At 42.1% G+C, this 27,381-nt stretch overlaps 1 protein-coding gene and 1 long non-coding RNA gene across 2 annotated transcripts in view; one reads left to right on the top strand and one right to left on the bottom strand.

Annotated features, from left to right (window-relative positions):
• sugct (succinyl-CoA:glutarate-CoA transferase) overlaps positions 1-27,381 on the top strand; it is an 80,473-nt gene that overhangs the window by 17,139 nt on the left and 35,953 nt on the right. Inside the window, exons 9-12 of the mRNA XM_084747393.1 lie at positions 2,239-2,334; positions 8,741-8,812; positions 9,043-9,140; positions 10,181-10,283. Coding sequence (XP_084603519.1) covers positions 2,239-2,334; positions 8,741-8,812; positions 9,043-9,140; positions 10,181-10,283 — 369 coding nt within the window. The remainder of the gene's footprint in view (positions 1-2,238; positions 2,335-8,740; positions 8,813-9,042; positions 9,141-10,180; positions 10,284-27,381) is intronic.
• On the bottom strand, positions 3-27,381 carry LOC146307920 (uncharacterized). Its single transcript, XR_014772719.1, has 2 exons — positions 27,156-27,381; positions 3-215 (listed from the first exon to the last, which is right to left on the bottom strand). It is a non-coding gene; the product is annotated as an uncharacterized LOC146307920 (long non-coding RNA).

Here is a 27,381-nt window from a genome sequence, read left to right as displayed (position 1 = left end):
CAGATTGTCCCCAGCACTGACTTCAACAGACAGCAGCTGTGATGGTATGGACGGATTCAGAGAGACATATGCTGCCATCACTGACGTCTTCTTCAGAGACGTCCCTGATTATTTCAGAGAGACGATGCTGAGACACATTGTGGACGTGTTCCAACAGTGTGTCTTCATAGTAAAAGAGTTCAGGTTCTAGACTGACCTGGACCTGCAGTCCAGACCTGGACCTGCAGTCCAGACCTGTCTCCCATTGAAAATGTGTGATTCATTATGAAGCACAAAATAGGACAACAGAGACTGTGGACTGTTGATCAGCTGAAGACGAATATCAAGAAAGAATGAGACAGAATTGACCTTTAAAACTTCAACAAACACTGACTGAGTGTTGGTAAAAGAAGAGAATATCAACTTTATTCTCCAGATTTATTCTCTATTCTGGAAATGCAAAATAAAAAAAATCTTGTTCTTTCTTTTTTCTTGTTTATGGATTAAATATCATTCTGCTTTAAGTTTACAGTCAGTTCTGGATGGTACAAAGTAAATGTTCTATTATTATGAAGCAGTTTATTGATTTCACTCCAGATGATTTCTAGTTGTTGAGTTTTTATTTACAGGCTGCGTGGACAAAAGTCAGAACTTCACCTACAGGATTAAGAACATGTTAAGGACAAAAATGTTTTCGGCTGGTGTCCTTCGTCACTGTCATGGATATTAAAGGTTCAACCGTCTCCCTTCACCGCTCTGAGCGTCTGTTTTGAGCTTTGACTGACCACCGCTCAGTTTGTGGACGTTTCCTCCCACCACATGAAGGACGTTTTACAGACTCGTCCTCTGATTCTCTTGTAATTTATCTGCTTTAGTCTCATGTCAGATTAAACATGAGACTCCTGTCAGAGCTGATTTTAAGCCGCTGATGGATGCTCACTTTAATGCGACTCCAGTTCCTTTGTGATGGTGATTCAAAGTCAGAGTTACTTCACATGTGGCGTGAGCGTCCTTCAGTGGGACCGGCGTCCGTCTCGCAGCATTATCTGTATATATCCTGTACAGCCTGTAGTTAGAGCGCGAGACGAGGTCCTGCTGCGGGTTGGAGAGTTTAAACAGAGAATAATATCAGTTTCTAAACAGAGCGGTGACTGACAGCACCACCCATCAGACTGTCAGTCTGTCTCCGCTCCGTCACGTCAACGTCCTTTAAAGCGTTACGACCACCTCTGATCTTCTGCTGCTCCTCTTTCTCCTTCTAATCATACACTTCCCTTCCTTCATTTTCTCCTGCTTTCTTCTTTCCTCAACACAGAAACATTCAGAAATGAGACATGAGAGTAACGTCCTCCACCACAGGCGTCTTTCTTCCTGTCCCTGCATGTCGTGATGGACTGACTGTCAGGCTGAAGTTGTGATAATAAAGTATTGATACATGAAAAAAACTTCCAGTGACAAAAAGGTTTCTCTTTTATCACATCTGAGTTGTCAGATTTGAAGATTTCACATCAACTGTAATAAATTTTGTTGGATATTTTGATGGAGATATGAGATAAAAAACAAACAAACAACAACTTAAAAACCATATGACAACTGTGAGAACGTTATGTCGTCTGACAGTGCTTTTATTTTGTGGCCATTCACTTCCTGTGTTTTTGGAAATCAGCGTTGATCGATAAGGATGGAGCTCTGTAATAATAATAATGTTTTTCTGGAAGAATAAATGGAACTGTAGGTGTTTTTGGGATGTCTGTGCTGAGTCAGTGAAAGCACCACAGAGGTGTCAAACACCTGAGACTGAGAGACTGAATGTCTTGCCTGCTCACTGACAGTCGTGTGTGTGTGTGTGTGTGTGTGTGTGTGTGTGTGTGTGTGTGTGTGTGTGTGTGTGTGTGTGTGTGTGTGTGTGTGTGTGTGTGTCAGAACGAGGTGTTTCTTCAGCCACAGAGCTGTGATGAAAACATCAAATGATGGGGATTTTCACTGAACAAGACGTCAAGGCCGATCCGTTCATGGAAATCCACTCACAGGTTTTCAGCTGCTTGTAAATTCAGTGAAGACGCTGAGCTGAAGGTGATCCACCGGTTCGCTCCGCAGTGGCTTTTGCGGCGGCAGCGTCGGGAGGAAAGAGCAGAGTCTGTGGTTTTTGTTCTTTCTGGAAGGAGTGCAGAGTGAGCGTCGACCTCCAGCAGCAGCAGGGAGGAACGAGGCCGATGACAGCTCAGATTTAACACCTCTCTCTACCTCTCTCTCTCTCAGGTTTCCTGCCTCAGCCATATTGCTGCTAACTATCTGAACGCGGGGAAGGAGGCGAGGCGCTGGGGGACGGCCCACGAGAGCATCGTACCTTATCAGGTAACTTCTTGTGTCAAACCAAGGAGAGCTCATTCAACAGTAGCACAAACAACATATACGTCTTCTTTACCTGAAAAATCCACGGTGACACGTCCTAAACACCACAGACGGAAAATAAGCAAATAAAACGTATATTGTCAGGGGTGTGTGTCTGCCCAGATTATTACTGACGGCTTTTATAAAGAACCAGTGTGCAGAATTTAGTGGCAGATTCTTCACAGTCAAAGAAAAAATCAGAATAAATAAAACCAAACAGAAACAAACAGCCTTGAGCTTGTTTCACCCTCCCCTTCCAAGCAGGTAGGAAAACATACGGTGGCTGAGAAAAGGCCGAATCTAGAGCCAGTTTGGTTTGTTCGTTCTGGGCTACTGTAGAAACATGGCGGTTCAACATGGCGGCCTCCGTGGAGGAGAAGCTGCTCCCCCTGTAGACATGAAGGGTTCATTCTAAGGCAGCCAAACACTGGGTCGGGACCCACAGGTGGGTCACATGAGGTTTTATCTGGGTCTCCAAATAAGTAAAAGACTGGAGGAAAGATTTATATCTGCAGTACACCTTATATAAAGTATTATATATAAATCTGACACTTTTTCACAACGTCCTAACATGACGTCTCCTGCTGCAGTCAGTTAAGTGTCTGTGTTATTTAACAAAAGTAATCATCATAATAATAATGATGATAATCAATTTTATTTCTATGAATTTCTTGAGATAGCTAAAGGTGTCCTTCAGGGATCCATTTTGGGGCCTATTTTGTTTTCTATAATCACCATAATCTTCTATGATAGTAATAATAATAATAATAACAGTTGTAATAATAATAGTACTATAATGTCAGATTAACTTCTTTATTATAGTCAACAGGCTTATTTTTCCAGTAAATCTGGTTATTTTTTACAGGTTTGACAGAGTTACTGTTCAGTTACAGTTTACAATAAAACCTCTGTTTGTTTGTATCTTGTGATGGAAATATAAATACAGATGTGTTGATATTTTGTACAGAACTACGAAACACCATGTGTCACATGGGCAGAAAATAAATTTGGATACATTTAGAGTCATTTCAAAGAAGTTTTCTAAACGTTCATGTCCAGACGGTCGCACCACATGATGTTTTGACACTTTAAATGACAGAAAAATGTTTGGAAACTTAGTTTTTGGAAGGAATGCATCTCAACCTTTTTTAACAGTGAAAAATGCAGTTGGACAGAAAATTTTGGCATCATGTCACTGATCCTTAAAACCGTTCTCCCGTGCTGACATTGTTATTGGTCTCTGCAAATGTCTCCCCTGAGATTCCTCCTTAAACTGATTTAAATGTAAGTGATGGAGAACCAAATCCACAGAAATCTGCTCCAGAGTTCAGCCAATGCTAATATGAGCTTCAGCAGTTCAAGCTGGTATCTTCCAAGTCTTTTTAGTACCAAACCCCCCCGTCCCTGTGGCCTGGAGGTTTATAGCACCGACCGTGAACCACAACATGTCAGCTCTGAATCCAGCTGTGGAACTTTGTTGCATTTCATCCCTCATTTTCTTCTCTTTCTCTCTTCATTTCCTGTCAACTCTAATAAAGGTTTACAATGAGCTAAAACATTTTAAATATTTAAGAAATGTTTTTATATTTTCTGTCTGGAGAAAGACGGTGTGGTCCTAAAAGACTGACACTTTGGAACATACAGACCTCACAAGTCTGTTGAGCTGAACTTTAGACTCTGTTTAGACTGATGGACAGAAGTTCCCTCTGAAATGTTGTGGTGTGAAACTATGAAGGGACAGAAAATGGTTACCTCTAAACTTAAATGTCTTTCAACCTGGACCCTATTTTCTCATGATGAATGTTGACGACAGTTTTTGAAGTCGGTCTGGTATTGATGGAGCGGCTGCAGCCGTCAGCTGTGACACTGAGCTGGTGCAATAAATCTACTAGAAACAGATGCAACATCGCTCTGTTCAAAGCAACCAGACTCCATTTACAAAAACAGTCACTTTACTGTTGCCTCAGTCAGATTTGAACACAATGAAGCATCAAACCTCACACTATGACACAAACAAACTAAGAGACAGAGGCAGCGGGAGACCATAGAGTGGAAGTACCCTTTAAATAGGGATGAGGGACGAGTAAACGTCACCACCCTCGTTAGTCTGCACCAGGAACACAAGCTGGTTTAACTATTTATTTTAAACTAAAACTTTGACTTAAAATGAGAAAAACAAATTACGTTGAATCAATAAAATGAACTTTATAATGTTTAATAAACAGAAGAAAACCAATAACAGCAGGAAGAGCTTTTGTTTTTACTGACTGACTGTATTATGGAGGATCATAACTCACATTAAACACACACACACACACACACACACACACACACACACACACACACACACACACTCAGATAAAGGGTCGGCTCCTGATGTTTCGCTCCATCTGCTCGGCGTGAAACGTGGCGGCAGCGGTGGCTCGATTCTTGTGGTCGAAGTCTCTCACCAGGCGGAGCGTTCTTGTCCGACGCTCGGCTCTAATCCTCGTGTGAACCGCCTTACCCATAATGCCGGGCTCGCTCCCTCCCTCCCCCCTCCCCCGCCTCCCCCTGGGCGCCGGAGATGAAAGCGGAGCAGACGGGTTCTCGGGAGATCGTGACAGTTGAAACAACAGAATTATTGGTGTTTTGCGGTTGTGGCTTTTTTTGTGAGGAAGACATTAGAGCTGAAGAAGTCATCCGTCCCCGCCGACGCTTTTAAAGTTCACATCTGATTTCAGAGACGGGTCAATTCGAATCTCCCAAAACTGAGACATCCACCGTGTCAAAGAAGAGACACATGAGAGAATCAGTGCAGTCAGGAAGGACAGACGAGTCCAGCTGTCTGCCGACAGAATAAATCAATATTTTAAATCTTTTAATCACTGCAGCTGCAGCGTGTCAACACTTTTTATGGTTTCGTTCATCCAAAAGGAAAATAAACTGACATTTATTAAAGAAATGTTTGAAAAACGTCTCATTTCTGTGCATTAAATTTTAATGATGATGGTTAGATGGTGTCATAAAGACAACTGACTCAGATGTACGGACTGTAACTGACTGTTCTGATCCCGACCACGAGAAGGCAGAACACAACCACATCAAAGCTTCAAAGAAATGTATGATTTGTGGACATTTATATTAAAAACTATAAAGACAAAGAGGACATGTCCCATGTTTCAGAACAGCACAGGTCTGTTGGCGAGGCCGAACAAAAGTCAAGATAAATGAGAACACATTTTTAATGGACCTCAGTTTTTTTTTACTGTGAAAGTATTCAAACTACAATCCAGCAGCCTGCAGCTAAAGAACAAGCAGACAAACAGACGGGACAATATTCATAGAGAAGGACGAACACTTTCTGCTGTTCGTATCAAGTTAAATCAGACTGATTATCTGATGAATCTCTGAGACTGACGTATCAGTTGGTCCATCATAGTTCCCTGTCAGGTAACACTAACCCAGTAAAATAATAATAATGATAATGCAATTTTCTTTTATTTGTATCCTTTTTAAAAACATTCCAGTGTTGTATGAGGGGAGATATAATCATCGCTCATCTTATATTTGCGTAATTTTCAACAGTTTTTAAATTTGGACAAGTCATGGGGAAAAAATATATTTATACACAATTTCATATGAAATAAACGAGAAATAAATACAAGCAGAAGAAAGTTACTTGTTAGATTTGAGGCAAAATTGTTAAACGACATTTTGTTAAAACCAAAATCATGAACATATCTTCAAATCGAGCACAATCTGATGTTACAGCGAACTTAGATTTAACAACATCCAGGAGGACGACAGCTTCTCTGAAGCCTACAATGAATCACATTTTCTTCTGTATTATTGTCCTTCAGATGAAGAAATAAGAAACGTGATATTCAGTGAAATGTTCTGGTCTGATGATGTCTAACTTTGTGTCTGGTTTTGGGAGGTTTATAAAACTCAAAGGTTAAAGTTTATCTAAAGAAGAAAGAAAACGTTCGTTGGTCAAATTTGAGTGATTGAGTTGGACTTAAAACTCTGAACTCTGTTGAAGTAAGTTTTGTTTGTAGTTCAGTGAAAATATTAAAAAGATCAGTGAAAGAACTGATGAGGTTAGTGACTGCTTGAATTTTCTCAAATAACAGATTTCACACTATGAACATAGAAGCATTTATGTAAAGACTGAAGAAACACAACGTTTGCATGTTGTTACTATTATTTATTTCAGGAACGTTATTTTTTAGAGCACGTCTCAAAGTAAACTTTCAGGAGAGCTGAACTCCCCTGTCATTTCTTTTCTGTTGCATTAACAAACAGCAGCTGACAAATCTTACTGATTCTACCTTTAAATGTGAAAGTGTAATAAAACTATTAGTATTTAGTTCATCTTGCAGCCCCACCAGCTCATCACTAACTGCGTCCTGCTGCTCAGCAGGTCGTGTTCAGTGACTTTATCAGAAATCACTAAAGAGAGATTAAATCAGACGGTAAATCAGCTGCAGGTCCAAACCTCTGAGCTGAAAGAGTCTAAAACTGTGCAGAGATGAAGACATGGAGGTCAGGAGCTTCAGGTCTCTGTCAGTTCTGCTGGGGGTCGCTGTGGTTTGGCTTTGACCTGCAGCCAGCAGGGGGCAGAAGTCGCCCCGCTGTGACCCGACCGCACCGCTTGCCCTCTCTGAGGACTGTTTGGGTTTTTCTTTTTTTTTGTGGATGAATGTCCCGTTGCAGTCCCCCTGTGGACTGCGTTACCCACAACTCCCTGAGGCCGTGGATGAAAGGGAGGCGGCGGTCGGAGCCGAGCGCTGAGTGCAGTGTGACTAAAGGGTTAGTGGTCTGAATACACACATCCAGCAGCGGGATGTGGTCTCTGCTGTGTGTGTGTGTGTTGTGATGTAAGACAGCAGTTCTTGTCCTTCTTTCATGTGGCGACGGGTTTTTATTACAAGCAATTGTGAGAAAGAAATAGGAAGAGGAGGAGAAAGTACAGAAAGAGGAAGAAGAAAATTAGGGAGGAAGAAAAGAAAGATGACTTGAGGGAAGGAAAGAGGAGGAGGAGGAGGAGGAAGACGGGAGAAAAGATACAGAGGAGGATGAAGAAGAAGTTGCCCTCTACCAGCTGGCCTTTTAAACAGGTTTCCTCAGGCGTGTTACAGCTTATTAAACTTATTTTAAAACTCATGTGGGACTCAGATGAGTCTCCGTCCTCTCACCCCCCAACACCCCAAACCTCCTATTTAATTAGAGTAAATTTCATCTCTACCTGCTGGGAAGAATCAGCTGAATAAAAAGGATTCCAGTGGACAGTCAGCGACTCTGCTGCCTGTGAAAGTGCAGCAGGACATGAAGACCGCCGGTGTGATTAATGTGGGTGGGTCACACCAGGACCTCTATCACACCAGGATCAGGACTGATACTTTTCATTATGAAGTCTTGAAGGTGCTGAAAATCTGACCTTCCAACAAAAATACTCCCTGTCATAGTTTGCAGCAAAATGTTTGCAAGTTTTTCAAGTATTTATCTGATCAAAAGCTGCAGAGTCCCTGAATAATGATCAAATATAAAAGTTTCTTAAATCTAAAGAAAGGGATGGTTCACCTAAAAATGAAAATTCAGTCATTATCTACTCATCCTCATGTTGACCGAAGGTCAGTTCACAAAACACTGCTGGAAACAAAATAAAACCTTAAAACTCCTCCATGCTGCTCGTCTGCTGTAATCCAAGTCTCCTAAAGCCCCAACAGGCCAAGGTGACTAAAAAATGTCATTTCCACCATGTTTTTATCCTGAATCTTCACTGTACATCTTTAGCCTGGAGTCATGTTCGTGTGCACACTGTCTGAAGTGGGTGTGTGTGGTGTGACGGTGTGCAAACGGCATGTTGGGACTTTAGGAGACTTGGATTTCACCAGACGAGCAGCATGGAGGTGTTTTATGTTTGGTTGTGGACTAAAAAACTGAACCTGACCTTTAGTCAGCATGATGGTGAGCAGATAATGACTGAATTTTCATTTTTGGGTGAACTATCCCTTTAATCGATCCCACAGAGTGTCATAAAATAAAACTGAGTGAATGACGTGTTGCCAGGATGCTGCTGCAGCACCACAATATTTCATTTAAAATGACTCACATTTAACAAATGTTGCACATCCTGTGATTTGAAAATTGCAGTAGACCATGTTTGGATTTCAATAAAATCTCAACCGTTCAGCTCTACCTAAAGAGTAGAACCACCGAGCGAGCTGCTGGGTTTGACTGCCTGTCAGCATTATCTGGATGGTTGTTGTCAAGTTACAGCTTAAGTTTCGTGGGATGATGTTTTGGTTTATTTCACGTCTTTACATCCAGCTGTCGCTCCTGAATCGGTCTGAAAGCTGTCGTCTCCATCTTGTGTCTGTTTCAGGGCTTCAGAACCAAAGATGGACACATCGTGGTGGCTGCAGGCAACGACAAACAGTTTGTCAAAGTCTGTCAGGTAAGTCACTTCACAACCGCTCGTGTTGTTTCACTGTTTCACAGATATAAATATATACATACAGCAGGTCCTGAGGTACCTCTAAAGGAAAACTTTCTCAGGAGTTGGTACGCAGACACTCCGATGTATTTTGAGTGGAGTATACCTTTAAGTTTGATCTCCAGCTCTGACAGACACGAGGAGGATTTCTCGTGTTCTGAGATTTTAAATTCTGTCGTTGTTGTTCGCAGGTTCTGGAGCTGATGGAGCTCACAGACGAACAAAAATACAAAACCAACAAGCTGAGAGTCCAAAACCGCAAAGAACTGCTGCACACGCTGTCCCAGAGGTACGCACGCACGCACGCACGCACGCACGCACGCACACACACACACACACACACACACACGCACACACGCACGCACGCACACACGCACGCACGCACACACACACACACACAGTAGTGTTTCCTTCACTTCAGAGGACATTACAGTAGGTGTTTTTGGACCAAACAGTTCTGGGGACTCATAATCATAAGGTGACATGAGCTGATCAGTACAGCAATGACACCTCTGAGCAACAACCGTCACTATGACAGAGAAAAGTGAGAAGACAAAGAGCGAGAAGACCAAAACTAGTCTGGCAGTTGGCAGCACCTCATGTTCTTCATATGGACACAGAGAGAAGAAGGCAGCGCTGCAGACGTGTCGTTAAATTTAACTTCAGGTTATTGTGACATTAAATTATCTGAATCTGAAAGGAGCCTCTGACCTTCTGCAGAGGTGCGTTGCCGCTGCCGATGGCCTCTGAAAGCCGACCGCTGAGGCCTTCATGTTGCATTAGCAGCATATGGCGGTCTGTGGGTGAGGACGGTGTCCAGTGCATATCGCTCGCTTGTCTTTTATTTTTTTACAGTCCTGTTTCAGTCGATCATCTCCCTGTGCTGCTTCGCTGAGTGGTGGATGCCGGATGTAGCAAGACTTCACTGACGGTCCGTCTGTTCACGCTGTTGTTTACGCTGCTAATATATGGGGGTTTATATATGCTGGTGCTGCATTGGTTCATGTGTTGACCAATCAACATACACTCACACCTGGACCAATCACTGTGTACTTCTGTCCATCAATAAAAAAAGGGGGAGGGCCTCCAACGGCTCAATGAAAAGTTCCTGTGGTCCAAAAACACCTATTGACTTACATTCATCTCCTGGAGACTTACCTTCTTCCCATCCATAACCCTTACCAAGTCTTGACCCTATAATTTACTTCATGGGGACTGGAAGAAATTCTCCGACTGATGATTCATATCTTCGACTATCAGGTGGCAGTGTGTGTTCACCTGTAGACGCAGGTGATAATTCAGATAAATGACATCATTTCCCTTCATCAGGTTTCTGCAGGAGAAGACATCTGACTGGCTGAGGAGGTTTGAGGGCTCAGGTGTTCCTGTTGGACCAATCAACAACATCCAGCAAGTCTTCTCTGATCCACAGGTCAGTGTCCACACACACACACACACACACACACACACACACACACACACACACACACACACACACACACCTGCAGGAGCTTTTTCATTGGTCCACATCAGGTGGCAGATTTGCCACCCCGACATTCACCTGGTCACATGATCAGTTTGATCATTTTACGAGTAAAAGAAAATCACCTGAATGCATCATTAAACAGCTGAGAGGCGTTCAACAACCTGTGTGTGTGTCAGACAGTTTCTGACAAACCTCATGTGTTCAGTCTGGAAATGAGACACAGCTGTGGTCTCCTGGTTAAAGACGCACCTGAAGTCAACACGGACCAGCTGCTGGTTTGGTGTGTGTGTGTGTGTGTGTGTGTGTGTGTGTGTGTGTGTGTGTGTGTGTCCAGAGTCGTGGCTGCTCATCAAACTGTCCCTCCATATGGATTAAAAACGCATTAGTCACAGCTCACACATTACACAACTCGCATGTAACAACACCACACTGGCCTCATTACTGTCTGTGTGTGTGTGTGTGTGTGTGTGTGTGTGTGTGTGTGTGTGTGAATCACGCAGAGAGCTTCTTTCCATCTTTTCTTTCTTTAACTTGTCGTCTTTCTCGTCTGTTTCTTTCTTTTTTAAAATAAAAACAAACTGTGATTAGCAGGCGTGCTAGCCATCCACCTATCTGTCTTCATCCAATCAAATGCTAGCATCGCTCTGCTGCCCTCTGTCATCATTGATTGGTTGTGGTTGACTGACACGTCCTCTGTCAGGTGTGTGTGTGTGTGTGTTTTACATGAGCAGTGAAACAGATGGACTCACTGTTTCCATCAGTGAAGATCATTAGTAGAAGAGACTCTTCTCATCTTTTGAAGAGTATTTTTATTAAACACACTTTCATTTACACTCAGTCACATCTGTCACATCTGTCGTTGCACCTCGTTCTCATCCCAGCTCGTTGACCACTGACTCTGCTTCGTCACCACTCCTCAGCCTCTCTCACTGATGCAGAACGTACCTTTTGGCTGATGTATGATTGTGATTTTAAAGCCTTGTGTATTTTGAGGCAGTGAGTCTCGTCTGGTCGTTGCACCAACGTTACATTATTTTCTTATTAAACCTGCCCAGTCAGATGAATCAGTGGCAGTCAGTATCATCAGCGGCAGCGGCGTTTCCTCTCTACACACTGCTGTTAGTGTGTCTCTCATCGTTTATCACAGTGTTTCACTGTGGATTTATTAAAAAAATTTAAATAAACAAAATATTCTAGATAAATAAAATATCATAAAAGTTCTAAATAAACTTTTGGTCCTGTTTTATTGTTTCCTTATTAACTTTATAAAAAACTTTATTCAAAACTTTGTAAACATCTGCTGGTTTCATCTGACTGTTGTGGTGGCATTGCAGTAGGTGCTTCACTGTTAAACGTAAGCATGTGTGTCATGACAAACTTCCTCTCTGTCTGCTGGTCCTGAATGTTCTGTAGCTTTGAACAAGTTTTATTTGAATGTGTGTTTTGAGGACAACAGCTCCCATCACCACCTGGCACGGCACTGTCATATAAAAGCTATGACTCAGTGTGTGTGTGTGTGTGTGTGTGTGTGTGTGTCAGACCAGCCCATCTGCCTCTATAATCCTGCTGCACCAACTTGTCCAACTAAGTTTGGACACTCTGTCCACTCTGCTCACTCACACCTGTGAGAGCTGACTGATCATACAGATGTTTGCACACATCTGGCCGCTCAGCCCCTGAGCGCTGGTGATCTGAGTCATCAGTCCGTTTTAAACTGGCACCCTGGTTCTTGCACGCTGCTGCTGAATGTCAGCCAAGTCAGCTGAACTAGTGATGAAGCAGAGCAGACTGTGGTTCTGCCTGGTTCCTCCTGGTAAGTTCTGCAGGATAGACGTTCTACGACCTGGACGCGCTCTTTTCACTGTTTCACTGTCACAACATTAGGACAGTAGACAACCAAAGAAATTCTTTGTCTACTATAAGTCTGCCTTCTCTTTGAACAGTCGACCGGCTGCTGTGTCTCCGTGTGTCTTTGTGAGCTGAGTGTGTGTGTGTGTGTGTGTGTGTGTGTGTGTGTGTGTGTGTGTGTGTGTGTGTTAGTGACGTCAGCAGGTACAAGTTTCAGGAAACATCACAATCTTATGATCTGTTTCTATGACAACAAGCCTGCCCAGTTTCCCAGTTACACCAGTGAAAATGCACAAAGTCACAGTGGGGATTTGATGTGGCGGCTTTTAAATGAGTTGCTCTTCACTGATTTGTCAGACAGAGAGAACGTCAAGATAAAACACAGCAGCATCTGTCTTGTCTTTTCACTGCAACTCTGCATGAAGATTTATTACATTACTGCTTTAAAAACTTCAGTAAAACTGTATTTCACATTACAACGGTGTCATTTAGTCCTCAGTTCATGTGTGGGCCGAACCATGGGGGGGGGGGGGGGGGGGCGGTCCATACTGACCATGGACCAATGTCCATTCATTACACCCCATGCATCTATGCACAGTTTGTCACTAGAGATGATTTTATTTCTAATTCATAATCCAATCAGGGATTCTGCATTTTGGTTTGATTTTTAAAACTGAAAGCTCATTTTGATCGATTAATACCAAAATTGTGACATCGCTTCTCTTTAAATTAATACAGAAACAGAAAAATCGTGGCTCCAGTCCTACATCAGGTCACGTTCGCTCTCCTGACGATCACTAATGTGAACGGCAGACTCACATTTTGTCTGACATCAGTTTTTAAACCTCCTCGGCTGGTTGAAGGACTCGTCCATCAGCCTGTGAGCTGCTGTGACGACACGCGAGGTCATCCTCCGTAAACCTCATCGACCTTCGCCGCTGCTGGACTCTGCTGCAGGTCAAATAACTTGCTCAAGGGCGCCTCGCCTCATCCAAGAGTGCTGACAGCAGCTCTTCAATGAATTTATTTTCTTCCCATAATTACTTGCATCTCTCAGGCAGTAAATGTTTCCCACATGATGGCTGCAATTAACAGAAAAAAAATGCTGAAATTCAGACTTCTGCTGAAACTCAGACTCAATTCAACAGATTGAGTTTCCTTCACATCTTCCACTTCTGTTTATACCGAGCATGCTGGGAAATAATAGCTGCTCGGCGTTTTGTTCAGCATGCATTCATTAGCATCCATTCGCAGGCAGTAAACACATCGAACCACATCAGATGTGATGTTTCACAGACAGAAGATCACATAGAAGTTCAGTGAGGGGAAGCTGCTTCACTGGCTTTATTTGTCCTACAGGATTTTATTTGGATGTTTTCCCCATTTTATAATTTCTGCTTTCAAAGTTTCCATGTTGGCAGCAGCTTCAGGTTTCAGTCTCTCTAAGACCAGACCAGGATACGTCTGAGCGCTCCACCTGTTTTCATGTTTGGATCTATTTTTCAATTGACAAGATTGTGACATTTTAGAAGACTGAGTTATAAGAATATAATTGATGATGTTACTAAATTTCTTCCACAGTCTTTTTATTTATTTGGCGACCTTGATAAAATCTCCTGTGACCCATCTGTTTGGGAATGGCTGAAGTTCTGCACATTCACGCCATGCAATAGATTTCTGAGTTCAAACTATTTCATTTTCAGGCACCAAAATAATAACAGCAGTGATCGGTCTTTGAAATACTATTGTTTTTCTTCTTGAGCTTCCAGAACTCAAAGGAATAAATTATCTCAACTAAAGATTTTAGGTTGGCAAAACTTTTTAAAGTATGTTTCAAGTTTTAAGAGTTTGAGTTGGGCTCACACTCAACAATCTGTTGCAGAACGTTGCCTTGAAAATTTGAGTTGCCTCTACTACTTTTTTTTTTTTTTTTTACAGTTGTATGTGAGACCCAGAGGCTTAGAAGAAAAACTAACATTCTGCATTCAGAGCTGAAACAACTAGTAATCAATTTACAGAATATCAGCAGGCAACTATTTCGATATCTGAGTCATTTTTCAGGCAAAAAGAACAAACATTCTTCATTTTTAACTTCACTGATATGTGGATTTCTTTCATGTGTATGATAATAAACTGGATGCTAAAATAAGGGTTGTGTTTAAGTTTGAACATTGTTGGAAACATTTGGGACAATTTAAGAACACAACTCAACAAAATATACATCACAGGTCTCACATTTTTCAACATTTTTAAGAAGAAATGCTTTACGTGATAACTAAACCGGGTGATATGATTTAAAAAAATGCTCAACAGAAAGTAAAAATTGCACAGTTTTGCAGTTAATGGACTAAAACTTGTAAAATCAGCGGCGTGTCCCTTAAATGCCGTCGTGTCTGGTTTGTGTGCGACGGCGTGGAGCTGCAGGTTTCCTCCACACAGCAGCTCTGCAGAGAAGCTGCTGCTAATCAGGACGGTAGGAGGTCACCGCTCCAAACTGAAATCTGGAAGTCATTTGGAAAAACGCCAGACACTCCTCTCTCTCTCTCTGTCTGTCTGTCTCTCTCTCTCTCTATCTCTCTCTCTCTCCACTGTTGGCTTATGGTCTCTCTCTCTGTATCCTGTTTGGCTCTCTCTCATCTGTCTCACCGTTTCTTTGTTTCTCTCCTGTCTCTCTGTCGCTGTGTTTTTCTTCCGTTTCAAAGGAAGAAACGTTGAGCGGTTGTTGAGCGGCTGCTTCCAGAAGGATCTTTCCTGACTGTAAATTTGAAAGTTTTCCTTCAGTGATCTCCACAACGTTCCTCGACACAGAACCTCAGGAGTCTGCTGGATACTGTAACAATGCTTTGTCTTCCCTGTCAGTTTGGTGCGATGCTCTAAATACTACAATACCCATGAGCCTCAGCTGCTGTTGCTCCAGAAAGAGGCCAGTCAGACAATGTTTGATGACTCTGAAAGTGAACTGATTTAAACAGCTAAATGTTTCTACACGATATAATCGTACAGTCTGAAGCTCTGTGATTGGATGTCTCGCTTAAATCGGTCTGTAAGTAAATATCAATACACTTGAGTAGTATCACAGTATGTTGGATGATAACCTTTGTATCGTGACGCATATTATATCACCAGATTCTTGCCATTACACAGTCCTATGCAGAAATGCACCTTGGGAGCTGTAGTTGAGTTCTTTTCTTTAGTCTTCATGGCCACAGACTTCTTGTAGTCTTGCTGATAAAGAAGCAGATATTTGCTAACACAATTGTGCATCATTTGTACTGATGGTTGAATGAGGAGAGCACGCCGTTTCCCCGTCTCAGCTGTCTGGACCGACGCTGAGCGCCTCGTGTCCCACTGCGTCTGACAGGCGTAAACATGAGCTGAAGCTTTATTTAGACTTCAAGTCTATTTTTTTCTGAAAATACACATGTAAGCCCTTGGAAACATATTTTATCTACGTTTTGTAACCTGAGTGTGCGACGCAGCCCAGCTCGCTCTGCTCCAGTCTCATCCTGCCGACACATCCCCAGCAGCTGGGAAACAAGACAAGGAACATTTTGGAGCTTTTTCTGCCATGTTTTAGTGGGCAAACTGTCCATTTACTGCCACTAGACAATTTCACCACTAAACCGTCATTTCCTGCTCTGATCACCAACATCTGTCTGCTCTGAGCGGTACTTTCTTTTTTCCTTTCTCACTGTCACTCATCCACACTCACTGCAGTGCTTATGCATCACGCTGATGGAAAATAGATCAGGAATATTCACATATATTTTAGGAAAGCTACACAGAAGGTTTGGCTGCTCATTTTCTGCTGGACACTTTGAAACGTGCCAACAAGACAGATCTTACAAATAAGAGATGTTCAGACAGACACTTCAGTGTGGCAGGAACACCGCCGTCATGTGAGTGTGATGCTGACGTGACGAGCGGGAAGTCCATCATGGACCGCTCGTCCTGTACACGTAGATTTGTTTTTAAGTCTGATCTCTGGTTGATTTAGAGAATTGGACACAAGCTCCAAATTTCTCGTGAAATGAAAATGAAAATGCTCTTGAATGAGACCCGCTGTCTCTGCAGACGCTGTGAGTCTTCAGGAACAGTTACCGAAGCCCTTGATCCATAAACAAGTAGGGCTGAAAGTAAGGATTATTTTCATCGTCAATGAATCTGCCAATTATTTTCTCAATTAATCAGTTATTGATCAAGTAGTTTTTACTTCCAAAACCCAAAGATATCCAGTTTACTCTCATAAGAGGAGAAAAGAAACCAGAAAATATCATACATTTGAGAGTTAGAAATCAGAGAATTCTGACATTTTCTATGAAATAATAACTGAAAACAGTTACTCAAAAATAGTTTCTAAATAATTTAATAGTCGATTAACCGATTCATCATTGTAGCTGTAAAAAAAGTCAATCTTTTTGTCACGTTCCAGTTTTTCTCTCCTGTTGTCCTTCAGCTGTACGTCCTTTTTGTTCTTTTATTCCACGTTGTCACTGTTTTTCTTTCCTTGCTTTCTTATTAACACACTCACATTTTTGCATCTTGAAGTTCTCACAGTCATTTTTTACCTTTTCACTGTTTCCTGACTCTCTGCCCTCTTGTTGCTCACTGTCTGGCTCTCTCAGGAGTTCAGCAGTAACCGACGTTGTTTTTACGACTACAAGCCCTCCGGCCATGTATCTGTCATGTCGTCTGGGCAGCGGCCAGGTCCTGCAGAGAATATCCAGCTAAATATGGATTTAATATTCTGACTACTGGAGGTGTGCTTGATTTATCCCAGCTGAAACCTAAACAGCCACTGAAGTGGATACCTAACATGTAAGACCAGATAAATCAGCCACTCTTCAGGCTCAAACCACCCACTTCTGGCAGCGCTGTTGTCTTTATTTAGCAAAACAGGGAATCTGAGAATTAAAAACGTGTTTTTTTTTGCTTTGCTTTATTGTGTGCAGAGAGAGGCGATGACATGCAGCAAAGGGCCACAATACTGTCCAGCGCTCTGGACTACACCGAGAAGCTGGGACTGTAGTGTCGGTTCTGCCATATGCTTTCCATTGGCTGAAACAGGAAATGAAAGCCGACTTTTACAGTGCCTTGGTCTTAGAGGGCTAAATAGGGACTCAGGGAAATGACCCTCCAACCCTTGTGGTACTAGTTACTCATGTCTTGTTGGATCGATTTTTGTTTCAAGTCTGTAATCCTGGCTGTATTGTCACAGCTGCATATATGAATCAACAAAAATGGAAATATGGCAACCATGCTAAAGGTAAAGTGTGTGTGCCCACCTGTCGCCTCGCTGCTCCAGCATTGATCTGATGCTGTGACCGTTCAGTGTTGTGCTCCATTTCTCCACAGCTCATTTGTGGACATTAAACATTGGGACAAAACCTAGAAAACAAAACTTTGTAGGGAAAAGTGGGGAACTTGACGAACTTCCTCCACCATAGCAGACAGACAGACATTTTCATTCAACTCTGGTCCCGTATCTTGTTCCAATCGTCTCTTGATCACTCCAGCACTTTCGAAGTGAAAGCAGCTGTGTGACTGGGTGAGGCCACCATGTAGGAGCTTAATCCTTCCTTGACCGAAGCTCTTCTTTCCTGGGAGCTGAACTTGCATCTCCAACACTTTTGGTGTCTTTACTGAGCTATGAGAATCTCAGAGTTCGTACTTAACATATCTTCTCCATTTCTTTGTTGAAATATAGTCTTTTTGTCATCTTTAGAGCACTTTGTAACTTTGTTTGGACACTAGCTCTACAAATAATCTTTATTACTGTCTGGAAACTGTCAAATAAAACAGAAACTCCATAAAAATGAAGGTGCAGAAGACGTCAGTCTTCAGCGAACTCCCACTCCCAGGTCATGAGGACCTCATATTGTTGCTTGGAAAGCACAGTGAGCCTCCAGTCACATTCTTGGGAAACACTCCCTCCATACGGGCTGGATGTGAAGGTCAGCGAGGGATTAAAGGTGTGAGGACAGACAGAAAGCGTCCTCCGAGGTCACTGGGATCGAGTGTTCAGTATCTCCAGAGATCCAGACTCTTCTCCACTCTGTCAGACAAACGCGTAGAGGTGTTATGAAGATAAAATGCAGCACATTAATGTCACAGCTTGTCCATATTTATCAAGCGAGACGGTATTTCTGTCTCTGTAAGATGGATGGAGGGAGGGATGGATCAGACCATGGAAAGGTTCTACTAGTCTGGACTCAAAATTTTAAAGGCCTTTTGTACCTGATATGATCTAATTTTCCTCAGAGATCCACATTCGAAGACATTCAGGGGAATAATCTGTCTACTGAGTGGATGGATGGGTGAATGTGAGGTATGGAGAGAGACGGAAAATATTTGAATATTATATTCAAAGAAAACTCAGGTAAAGTCAAACGTCATGAAGTTATTTAGTTTCATCTTTTTGTTAATGACTGTAGACAGGATCACGTCGGATGATGTCACGCCACAGCACATCATGTGATGGCATGTGGATAAAAATGTCCCACTATAGACTCCTTACACGTCCCCAAAACACATCACAGCAAAGTGCAGGCCGTCACGTTGTGATCTCTTGTCATGTAGGTGTCACTTCACGTCAAACAATGTGGGATAACTTCAAGTCATAGCACGTCGCCGCCTCACGACAAATGTAGACATCACATCCCGCCAAAGATGATTAGGAAAGAAGTTCGGGGTATGTAGAGAACTGGTCAGATGTAGAGGTCACAACACGTCCCAGTGGACAGTTCAATTATAGACGTCATGTCAAATCACATCAAATCACAACACATACAAACATTTCCAGAAGTCCCTGTGTGTTAGCAGTGGTGTTTAGCATGAAATGCTAAACCTTATCCATTAAAAGTCCAGATTTGATGTCTGTCTTTCAGAGTCAGTCTGAAGGCTTCGGACTAGAACTCCTCATATGAAACTAACATTTGACAACCACGTGGTGAAATCCATCAAAGAAGAAAGAGCACGGTAAAAAAAATCTACACTCCAAAGACACGGATGTGATGGATGAAACTCTGACAGACTGGATTCTTTCTCAACAGATATTGAATAATGTTGGGAGTTTGTTTTATGATTGGTTGGATTTAAACTCATGTTGTTCCTCCAGGTCATGTGGACCTAACCCCGTCTATTCCCAAATAACCAGGTAATCCATAAGATGACAGCTAAACACAGCTCGGGGGAAATGTATTTCTGTTCTAGATGAGTGGTGGACTGGGTGGATGAATTTGGATCTGTTTGTTAGAAGACTGACTTTACAAAATGAATGAAAGGGAAAATCATCTCATTCCCACTCATTTCTGGGTATCTGTCTCCTGTCATCCATCTAATAAAGACATTCCTTAAATAGTTTTTAAAACATCTCAGAAGTTTCTGATCACAGTGGTGCCACAAATGGTGCTGTACCGCAGTATGAACATGATTGGTTGTTACTTGGTAACTGAGCAGCTGATAAATAGGCCATTCGTCTTGAAACATGAATAAAACAGTTGATGCCAATCAGCTCGTGCATGATTATGATGATGACTTCAGTGCTTAACTAATGCAATGCTTAAATTAATCCAAGAGTTCACCTAACTTTGTGCTAAGCAGCACTTTATTATGCTTACATTTATTCACAACTTGCAAAAACTAAACTTCCTTTCTCACTGCAGCACTTTTTCTTTCAGTGTTTTTCCACAGTTTCTCGTTTCACTGGTATGACTGGGTGTTCAAGAGAGACGAGAAACTGTACTTACAAATAAAATGACAAATACTTACCTACAGTTACCTGAGATGGACCCCTGGTTGCTGTGTGAATTATGACTCCTGTCTGTCAGGAACAAAGTCCTTCACGGGTCCAGTTTTGTGAACCTGCTGCAACCGTAACCTTATCCGCAATCATCTCCAAATCAAATCTGGACTTGCCCAAAATAAGTCCTGCAGCCTTTTACCTAAAGCACCACAGATGCACAGTCAGTCACTTGTCACTTTTTGTGTTCTTGTTAAAGTCTGAATTGCAGCATCGTTTCAAGGTGCTTCAGTGTAAAACATAACCAGCTACATATCTAAAAGACTTTTTTGCAGTTAATTTGTTGTATTACTTTTTACAGGCGTTAATGTAAAATAAACTATTCACACATGATGCCTCCTATGCCGTCATCATATATTTCAACTCACACACAACCAGGGAACCTGTCTTCTCGCTTTAAAAATCTTTTCTCTTTGTTTCCTCTCGGTAAATCTGCCGTCATGCTGCCAATGCTTGTGCTCCTGGTGCACCTGCTTCTTAAAGGTGATCAGAGCTGAGTCTCTGATTGGTTTATTGCATGTTTGGCCTAAATTCACTAATGAATTAATCAAGGCACTCGAGCACAGCTGATAGGTGTATCCTGCTGTGCGCTGCTGGACCAAGGGGTGGGACAGGACAGGATACTCCTGCACCCCTGGTGCAAGATGACAGGGGTGGACTTTTGGACCTCGAATAAATTAAATCTATTGCTCCTTGTGCTTTCACCTTACGCTTTAGATCAGCGTAAGACAGGACTCATAGTGATGCTTCATAAGGAGGAAGTTAGGCTGCGCTCTCTTTGGTCTTAGTCTCGGCATGCTGTCATGTTTCTCTATGAGCTGTAATTGTTTTTATTTATATCTGGTCTAGGTAATTTCAGTTAAGTGTAAAGAGAAAGGAGTGTTTTTTGAGGTCATGAGACTCTGTTCCTCATTCAGTGTCTCCTCGATAGCCAGTAAACAGACGGTGACGGCTGTGTAGTTTGGGTGGTTTGGAATAAAAATGACGTCAGCAAAGCTTCGTCTGTCCTCTCGGGGGCTTTTAGGTGGTTTGGAAGACACTCGCCCAGCCTCTCCCTCTGCTCCGAAACACATTTCTTTACCAGATAAATCGTCTACGTCTGTCAAACGATGAATCGCTCTGTTATCATAGGGAGTGCTGAGTCAGCAGGGAGAGCTTCTTATAACTCTACTGTGGGCGTAGTTTGGACGACAGACAGACACTTTTTTTGTAAAGGACCCAACAAGAAGCGTCAAAAAATGAAAAGTGATGAGAAAACACACATGTAGGTAATCGCCGTGGGCCTTTTCTTTGAATCAGTTATAGCTTCCTTTTAAAACTGCTCTACAAATAAACTGGAGCTGAATTTGAAGGTTGTTATTAGTCTGAGTGGAAGATCCATCACTTGGGATAGAAATTTACAGATGATGACCCAAAACTTAAGAACTGCTGCTTAGAAAGCACAGCATGGCCCTTTAAGGAAGGACACTGCAGATTATTTATGCTTGTAAAATTGATTCAGCAGAGTATACATCATTTTCAAGAGCTACTTGAGAACAGCAGATTTTAATTTATGGGTTCATATTAATCAGTGACTGTGGACTCATTATGTAAAGACCATATTATAAGTGTCATGGATGAAAGTTTTTCTTTAACAATGAATTTGTGCATTCAGTTTGCCTTATCCCTTCTCTGTTTATGAAGTCATGCCCTCAATCAAGTCAGACGTGTACATGTTGTACATTTCAACAGAAACTCTGGTTTTAATCCATGCAGCTGTTTGCATCTGTCTCAGTCGTGTCTCATGGATGTAAACACGACCTGAAGCATTTATTTAGACTTGAAGTCATTTTTTCAACAATATGCGCATGAATGTGAGGCTGGTGCCCAGTAAAAAGACAGTGAACACATTTATCCACATTTTGTAACCTAGGTGGAGGAGAGTGTGCTGCAGCTCAGATCAGCTGCTCCGGTTTCGTACCACACCTCACTTATTTCAGAAGCTTGGACACAAGACACACAAGCTTCTTCAGCTTCTTCTAAAATGTTTATGTAGGAGACTGTACATTTACTGCCAGTAAACAACTTAAATCCACTGCTCTGAGCCACCGGCACTCTCTATTTCCTTTCTCCTTTTTCTTCAACCACGGCCATTAACACACACACACACACACACACACACACACACACACACACACACACACACACACACACGCACACACACACACACACACACTGTCACGTTAATACCACAGCACTGTTCTGATGGTCAAAGACATCAGAAATATTCACACAGATTGAGGGAAAACTGCACACTGCACAGAAAGTTTGGACAAGATGGATCTTATCAGAGGAGGCAAAAGTCCACACATTCTGTACTCAAGTAGAAGTACAAATCTGGTAAAAGTAAGAGTACTGATTTAAGTTGTTCACAGCAGTGAAAAACTGCAGGCTTAGAAATGTACAAAGTCGCCTTCTGCATCAAACTATCAAACCTGTCACACTTCAGTTTAAGGTGAACAAGTCCAACATAGAAGTCCAAATGATAACTGGGAACAAGGCAGGACCACAGGGAGAGACACTGAAGACTGGACACACAAGACCTGACAGCTGAGAGAGGGAACACAGACTGACAAGATGCACAGACGGCTAATCAGGAGCAGGTGGAAACAATCACAAATCAAAAGGGCAGGAAAGTAGACAAAGACAGGAAGCAAAGACACAGAAACAAGAGGGAAGGTAAGAACTTCAAAATAATTAGACAGAAAAAATCAAAAACATACCAAACTGACAAAACTAGTCAGTGATGATCAAATACAGATCAATATTCTGTCACTACTTTAACTATTTCTGCCTTAAATGTTCTTAGAAACATATTTTCATGACAGTTTAGCTGTAATGAGAGAAATGTTGTAACCAGGCGGCTGCAATTTTTTTGCCCTGCTTGGAAACAGATCAAGCTCCGCTATGTCCAATATTCTGTCGCTGTGATTGGTTATAGATCATGTTTCATTAATCTGATTAGTTGTAGGTCTTTCTAAATTGCATTCAAAGGCACTCTGGTCTGGAAAAGATGAATTCACATTTACAAATTAGCCTGCTGATGAGTTCCTCAAGCCCCAGGTAGATGACCCTGACCTGCCACTGATGGCACTGCAACTGAAACGAAATATTATTTTGACCAACAGGTGGAGGCCGATCCAAGGATTGCAAATCTAGATTCTGTGATCCAGATCTTGTGGTATCGGATTGGAACGGTCTGTTTTGGACAGTTTTGGAATACCTGTGCATCACTGGGATGTCACACTGCCTGCAAAACCAGAACGTGTTATATTTTCTGCTTTACTCGGACCATCCTGAGCTCTGCATCGTGACCACCGCTCCATCGTGGAGCTGCACAGCATCAGTGATTGTTCCAGAAATGACTGACGGGCGTTTTGCAGGAATCCCTCCTGGTTTGTCTCTCAGTGTTTTTATGAGAGCTCTTGAATCCCTGTAATTCCAGCGGTTTTGTTTCCTCCAGTGATTACTGCCTCTGTGCCTGCTGAAAGAATGATGGCCTGAGCACATTTGTCTTTCTCTGTCCGTGAAGACTCTTGAAACTCAATTAGAGGAGAAGCTGTTTCAGCCGGCTGCCGTCTCCTGCGACTAATAGCTCTTATCATCTGCTGAACACAACGACGGATTTATTCCTCTATCTTACTGTCTGTGAAGACCCTCCTGTCTATTTGTGTGTGGTTTGGAACGATAATCTTTTATTTTATCCCAGTGATATTCAAAAGAGGATTGGAGCAATTTACAAACGGTGGCAGAGAAAGAAGACAGAGGGGTTTTTGTGAAGTTATTCTCACTTCGGGACTATATTTCATTTCAACAATTGAAACCTGCTTGCTACTGTCTATATTTCAGTTTTAAATGTCAAGTGATTTTAGCACAATGAAGCAGAAATGTTGCAGAAATTGAAATGTGGAATGTTTGTTTCCATAAACGAGGCTGAAGTGAACAAACAGACTTCCTGAATGTCAGAAACACATCTGTGCAAAAAATGAAAAGTCTTTCAAAGGTCACATTACCTGCTGTCATATGAACAGGATAATAAAGAAATGTACTTATTGTTGTGACGTGGCAGGCTGCTTTTTATTGAAGTTATTAAGACTCCGTGTCTGGTTCCCATTTAGAATATGTTTATTTACTTAAGCTTTTGGAGACGACACATCTGTCCTGATGAATGTGTCAGAACTATGGAAAGCATCAGGAAGGAAGAATTGAGGAGCGCGAGAAAGACTGAGGCTTAATCCAAATGTCCGTATTTCACCACACTTGATGACTTAATGGACGTGTTTTCAGGAAGTCTGCGAGTGCAGTGGGCTGTCCAAATCCACAATTCATCAAGTCCACATGAAGCTTCAAGTGGACTTTCTGTGGACGTCCAGAGAGCCTGCTTGGCATTAGCCACACTGGCAGTGTGACTCCAGAGGTGGTAATATCAGCTGGTCGTTCCACCACTGTGATCTAAACTGAAATATCTCGACACTATTGGACGCTTTGTCATGAGACTTTGTTCAGTCATGTTCCCCTCAGGATGGATTGTAATAACATTAAAAAGCATTGTTGTAATAACTTGACATACTGATGGCCTTCAATCCCTCAGCCAACATGACTGTTGACTTTATACATCCACAATGAATGTCAGACCTCAGAGCTGTGTGCTGATCTCACAAATATAGATCATTGACCGTAAATAAAGATGGACGTCACGTCTTCACTTCTGCTTACTGTACAAAAATGAAGCAACATATCTCTGATATGAGCGCTGCCGTCTTGTACATCATTTGGAGTCAGAGTCTGCGGAGTAATGATCAGGGTTGACGCTGCGGTATTGAGGTGCCGCCCACACAGCCGGCCGACTCACCACTCGCCACCGAGCTGGGCTCAGCTGTCAATCATGAAGTGAAACCCGCTTTTTATATCATCGAAAAACTAATTTAAACCAAATTGATGAGAAAAACACTTGAACAAACATCAGTGCGTTAAGAACTACCTAAAAAGACAGAAAACATTAATTTGATGTGCACCTCAGTCTTTCAGTTTTGCCCATGTCCCATATATTAACATAATGGGGGCGGAGTTTATGACCTATACTGCAGCCAGGCACCCGGGGGAGAGCCAGATGTTTTGTCTTCACTTTGGGGATTTGTCATGTTTATATTTGTCAGTGGACTGGATTGACAGCACATTGAGAATCCCCATGACTCTGACACCATATCAAATACCACTACAAACTATAAAACCACTCTGCCAGATGTCTTTATCGATTATGTCATACAGCATACATGAAAGAGAGAGACGCACACACATTTCAAACCACACAATGTTGATCTTCAGTTGTTTCCAGAGCTGCTCAGAATTCTTTTTGTGGACCTCAGACTTCCTGTAATTTGAATCCTCTCAGTCTTTGACAGGTGCCTCAGACAGCTGCCTTTTTGCCAAATGTATCTGGAATCATTTCCTAAAAATGGAGAGTTCCTTGACGTCACGTATCTTTGAGTGAAATTTGAGTTTTCTGCAGGAGGACAGAGCAGGAGTATAAATCAGGCTTTGAGATTACCTGTGATTGATCTCAGAGGTCGGGTGAACCTCTTGTCTATCTTAAAAAACATCAACTCTTTTACAGAGCAGAGCCTCTTCATCTGTCAGCACATCGTGAGCGTTTCACCGTGGATTGGAACAGGAAAAGAGGAGTCTAGTGATGTCAGCCCTCCTCTTGTTCCTTATGGTCAGAGGAATGGCGTCGTGTTCTTCCTGTCATTCATCTTTAGCGGGGCGCGGATTCATCACTGTACAACCTGTTCCCTCTTCATAGTAATTGGTGTCCAGTGATGGAGGGGCTGTTTATCTCTGAAGACACTTGTTCTTACAGAACATCGGCTCTCAGTTAACAGATGTGTTCAAGTCTTCAGTTTCCCATCCAGCTCCATGTGAGACACAGTCAGCAGTAAAGGGCCATACCAATGTTTTAACCCCTAAATAACAAATAAAGTATAATTCACATTTTCACTGAACATTCAAAGGACTGACGACAGATGGAGCAACTGATGTGATCCCATTGTGAGACAGTCTCCAGTTTAAGACTAAATTGGTTCCATTAAAAGTGCTGAATTAGCTGTTAGCAGCTCCTGTTTGCAGTCTTCCCTCAGATGACAACTATCACTAATATACTGAAGAAAATTCATGATAATTCTCAGGGAAGTTCTGCAGCATCTTTGTCTTTGACTTTTTATGCACATTTCATGATATCCTCAGAAAGTGAAAGCCACACCTTAATCTATAAACTGGGGATGCACAGAAATATTGGTACATCATCAGTTTCAACCAATAAAGGCCTTACAATTTAATTCATTTATAGGCCTGAAATGAGAACTTCTGCTGATATGATAATCCAGTAAGATGAAAAAATGTATTCATTTATATTGAATACAGTACAAACCCAAGATGTTTAATGTTCAAACTGATAAATGTTATTGTTTTTTTGTAAATATTCACTCATTCTGAATTTGAAGCCTGCAACACATTTCAAGAAAGTTGTGACAGGAGCAACAACAGACTGGAAGTTGTGGAATGTTCCAAAAACAGCTTTTGGAACATTCCTCAGGTAAACAGGTGAGTTGGTAACAGAGTTGCATTAAAAACCCTCATCATTGTATAAAGGACACTACATGGACTCAGGAACACTTTGGAAAACCGTTGTCAGTAAACACAGTTTGTCTCTGCATCTACAAATGTAAGTTCAGACTCAAAGAGAAAGACATATATCAACAACATCCAGAAACACTGCAGACGTCTCTGGACCAGAGCTCATCTGAGACGGACGGATGCAAAGAGGAAAAGTGTCCTGTGGTCTGACGAGTCCACATTTCAGATTGTTTTCACTAATCATGGACGTCGTGTCCTCCAGGCTGAAGAGGAAAAGGACCATCCAGATTGTTCCCAGCACTGACTTCAACAGACAGCAGCTGTGATGGTATGGACGGATTCAGAGAGACACATGCTGCCATCACTGACGTCTTCTTCAGAGACGTCCCCGATTATTTCAGAGAGACGATGCTGAGACACATTGTGGACGTGTTCCAACAGTGTGTCTTCATAGTAAAAGAGTTCAGGTCCTAGACTGACCTGCCTGCAGTCCAGACCTGTCTCCCATTGAAAATGTGTGGTGCATTATGAAGCACAAAATACAACAACAGAGACTGTGGACTGTTGAGCAGCTGAAGACGAATATCAAGAAAGAATGAGACAGAATTTACCTTCAAAACTTCAACAAACACTGACTGAGTGTTAGAAGAAAAGATGATGGATCACAGAGAGAAACAGGATCCTGAAACACAATGACTGGAGATTTACAACAAACTATGAAGT

Source organism: Lutjanus erythropterus, chromosome 21, assembly GCF_056507025.1.
Source record: "Lutjanus erythropterus isolate fLutEry1 chromosome 21, fLutEry1.hap2, whole genome shotgun sequence".
NCBI lineage: Eukaryota > Metazoa > Chordata > Actinopteri > Lutjaniformes > Lutjanidae > Lutjanus > Lutjanus erythropterus.
The sequence above is the reverse complement of the archived record's forward strand: the minus strand, read 5'-3'. Positions and strand labels throughout refer to the sequence as shown.